At 45.5% G+C, this 3,666-nt stretch overlaps 1 protein-coding gene across 1 annotated transcript; it reads left to right on the top strand.

The window, feature by feature from the left end:
- The first annotated feature begins 913 nt into the window (after positions 1-913).
- LOC123439435 lies at positions 914-1,544 on the top strand. Its single transcript, XM_045116150.1, has one exon. The coding sequence runs from the start codon at positions 914-916 to the stop codon at positions 1,406-1,408; it is 495 nt and encodes a 164-aa protein (XP_044972085.1). The 3' UTR covers positions 1,409-1,544.
- Positions 1,545-3,666: the final 2,122 nt, after the last annotated feature.

The following is a 3,666-nucleotide window of genomic DNA, read 5'->3' as shown; positions in this document are numbered from 1 at the left end:
TAAGAGAAAATGTGAAACCGAAAAGAAAAGATAAAAACGTAAGATAATAAAAATAGAAAACAGGCAAAAAGCGGTTCATTTGCCGAAAGCGATGGACACTAAACTATTGATATGAGGTTTATGTACTAGTGGCTTAATATTGATTTTCATATTGTTTGAAATTGTGCTAATAATGATTATTATTTTCATACTGTCATGTGATCTATTTTAGTGGTTCTCCATAAAATTGATCTAAATAGCTTTAGAATTTGAGCGGTTAAGTCTTTTAGGTTTAGGTTTTAATTAGTTTTTGAGAAGTGTTTATATGCCTAGGGATTGGGAGTAGTTTGTGATCGACGAGATTAGTTGTTAAAGTTTTAAACATTTCATTATGCTACACAATAACAAGTGTGGCGTGCAGTGGCAGGCTTATAACCTTGAGATTTACCACATCAAATGCATTGTGATTACATGGACACGTCGGACATCATTAAAGAGGGTGGAATAAATAAATAAGTGTCAGCATGATGAGCCACCGTGTTAAAAAAAAAAAAGGACCCTCATACATCAAGGTATTGAACCATACTTATTTGGTTAGGGCGTAATATTTTGTCTCCCGTTGCAACTTGCAACGCACGGGCATATTGGGCATATTTGGCTAGTAAAAGAATAAACCATTGAACTAACATGCCGTGCTAAGTCTATCAGGCGAACAATCTTTAGACAGGCCCGAACAGCCCTGTCCATCGGAAACTTGGAGTCCAAGTTCCCGATCACGATACAAACCGACCTGCACGAACCCGTGGCCGCCAAGGAAAGGTACTGAAGCCTGAAGCCTGAAGCCGGCCGTACTGCATGTATAAATAGGCCACCGGCAACCCCGATCCCGTCGTCGCACAGAACCCGCGAAACAAACCAAGGAAAACGAGCGACGATGCGGCGCGAGGGACGGCAGCGAGGGTGGGTGCGCGTCTACGACCGCGCCCTGGTCGACCCGGACGGCAACCGCCGCGCCGTGCACGTCGTCGACGGCCAGGTGGTGGCCAACGGCGGCTACATCAGGGCGCCGCGGAAGCCGAACAACCAGTCCAAGTCCGGCGGCCTCCGCGCGCTCGGCTGCAGGGACGCCCTATCGCAGGAGGATGAGGAGCCGCAGGACCTTCCGCCCAAGGACAAGCGCTTCGGGTACTACTACTCGACGGGGTGGCAGTCGCCGTTCAAGTACGAGGCCACGTCAGGGCAACTGCTGTCGTGGAAGTACGACGCCGCCGAGCACGAGGAGGTGCACGCTCGTCCGACGCCGCCGGCAGCGCGTTTCGGGGGCAGATCGGCGTGCAAGGGGGGACGCAAGTTCAAGCACGACGAGATCAAGATGTATTACCTCGACGCGGCCGAGGACGTCGAGGGGGACTATGACTTCGATTCATGAGCGCAAGGAAGGATTTTTTTTTTATTGTTTTACGCAATTGACGAGCGTAGCAGGCAGCAATTGTGTATTGGATCCGATGGACGTCTATCTTCTAGCTTTTGTAATGACGGGCTCTAATGAAGAAGTTAATCTACTACTAAGACTCATCACAACTGCCCATTGTGTGCGTATTTTGGCAAACTTGCCATTGGGTATATTTCGATCATTCATTGCTACACGGACAGACACCGGTCCTTGCACGATTTATGGACGAAGCCTTTCAAAACATCTGATGCATGGATTTGCACCTCTGGATCATCATTGGTCGTGCAAGGACTTGCGCGTAAAGTAGTTTATCGAAAATGGCTTTCGCTTTATATATAAAGCAACCAGGCGGAATCTATCAGACGGGTCAAAAGGAAACACGTGCACCCAAAATTTTACATAAACCCACATTAAGAAAGGAAAACTACAAATGAATCTTTAGGTAATCCTACAATCGCTATCGTTATTGCCGGACCCGGAGGATAGCCATAGCCTAAAAGGGCGTTCTAAGTCGATGAAGAAACTTGTCACCGGCAAGGCCTTTGTCGCTGTGGCGCATCAACGGGGATCACACTCATCTCAAGTCCCGAAGCCATCATCAGTCGTCGACATCGTTGAGGCCAATCGTCAGATCCATCACCATCATCCTCGAGTCCACCGTCGTATACTCTCGCCCACCGATGACGTCGTCGGGGACAACAACCACCATTCTAAGACCTAAACATGCCTACCTGAAGGGTCAAAGAAAGACATAATACCATAGGCCCCTCCACGACGCCATGGACGTCATTGGCCCTGTTTGGATCCATGGGCTAGAGTTAGTTTGAGCTAGTTTGAGTTCAACTAGCCCTAAAGTATCCAAACATAAGGGTTAGATTGGAGTTAGTTGCATCTAACCCACCCAAAAAAACTATCCCACCCAAGAGGTGCTAATTGGAGCTAGTTCTCATGGGGTTCATTAAAAAATATTTTTCTCTCTCTCTCCCACCAACCAAGAGATGCTAATTGGAGCTAGTTTTCATGGGGCCCATTAAAAATTCTCTTTATATAAAGTGCATCTATTATCAATCTTACCCTTCCATCCAAACACCTATTTAGCTAGAGTTAGTTTAGGGATAGTCATGAGCTAGAAACTAACTCTAACCACTAGCTAAGTTAGAGTATCCAAACAGGACCTAGCTCTAAGGGCATGTACAACAACATACAGTCAGCCGTCTGTAAGTTATGCCGAGTAAGATTTTCAAAGACGTAGAAGAGAGAGATAGATGAGAGAGAAGATGCTCGTCGGTAGAAATAAAGACTGTCGATTACCATAAAAATCGGTCCATACCAACTCCCTTTCAACCGTTGTATGGAAAGACCGTCTATTGTGGCCCTAGAAAATCTCAACTTCTTTCTCCTTACCTGAAAAACTCACCACGAGCCCATGATCCAAAAGTTTAAATAATGGGTGTGATATAGTTACCTTAGTAGACAGCCTACTGTACAGGGCGTCTGTAGTAGGTCTGTAAGGTAACATGTATGTCACTTATAGACAACGTCTATCTATACTAATGTACATGCCCTAATGAAGAAGTTAATCTACTACTAAGACTCATCTCAACTGTCCATTGTGTGCGTATTTTGGCAAACTTGCCATTGGGGTATATTTCGATCATTTATTGCTACACAGACAGACGCCAGTCCTTGCACGATTTATATGGACGAAGCCTCCCATCATCTGATGCATGGATTTGCACATCTGGATGATCACTGGTCGTGCAAGGACTCGCGCGTAAATAGTTTACCGAAAATGGCTTTCGTTTTATATATAAAGCAACCAAACAGAATTGATCAGACGGGTCAAAAGGAGACACGTGCATCCAGAATTTTACATAAACCTACATCAAGAAAAGAAAACTACAAAGGAATCTTTAGGTAATCCTACAATCGCTATCGTTATTGCCGGACTCGGAGGATAGCCATAGCCTAGAAGGGCGTTCTAAGTTGATGAAGAAACTTGTAACCGGCAACGCCTTTGTTGCCATAATCACATCTTCTTATTCCTTTTTTTAAAGGAGAGGGATACAATTCTGCTCTCCTTGAAAAAAATGTGGAGTGCAAGGAGATCGAGTAGAACAAAATAAGAATGGGAGCACATCCTTATCTTCAGATCTTCCCTTACCTGTGTACATACATAACAGGAGGGCATGGCGGCGACACATTGGGGTTTGCCGTGCAGCATCCTCACGCGC

The sequence above is a fragment of the Hordeum vulgare genome, chromosome 3H, assembly GCF_904849725.1.
Source record: "Hordeum vulgare subsp. vulgare chromosome 3H, MorexV3_pseudomolecules_assembly, whole genome shotgun sequence".
NCBI classification, from domain to species: domain Eukaryota; kingdom Viridiplantae; phylum Streptophyta; class Magnoliopsida; order Poales; family Poaceae; genus Hordeum; species Hordeum vulgare.
Note: the sequence above shows the minus strand (reverse complement) of the source record. Positions and strands in the feature narration are given on the sequence as shown.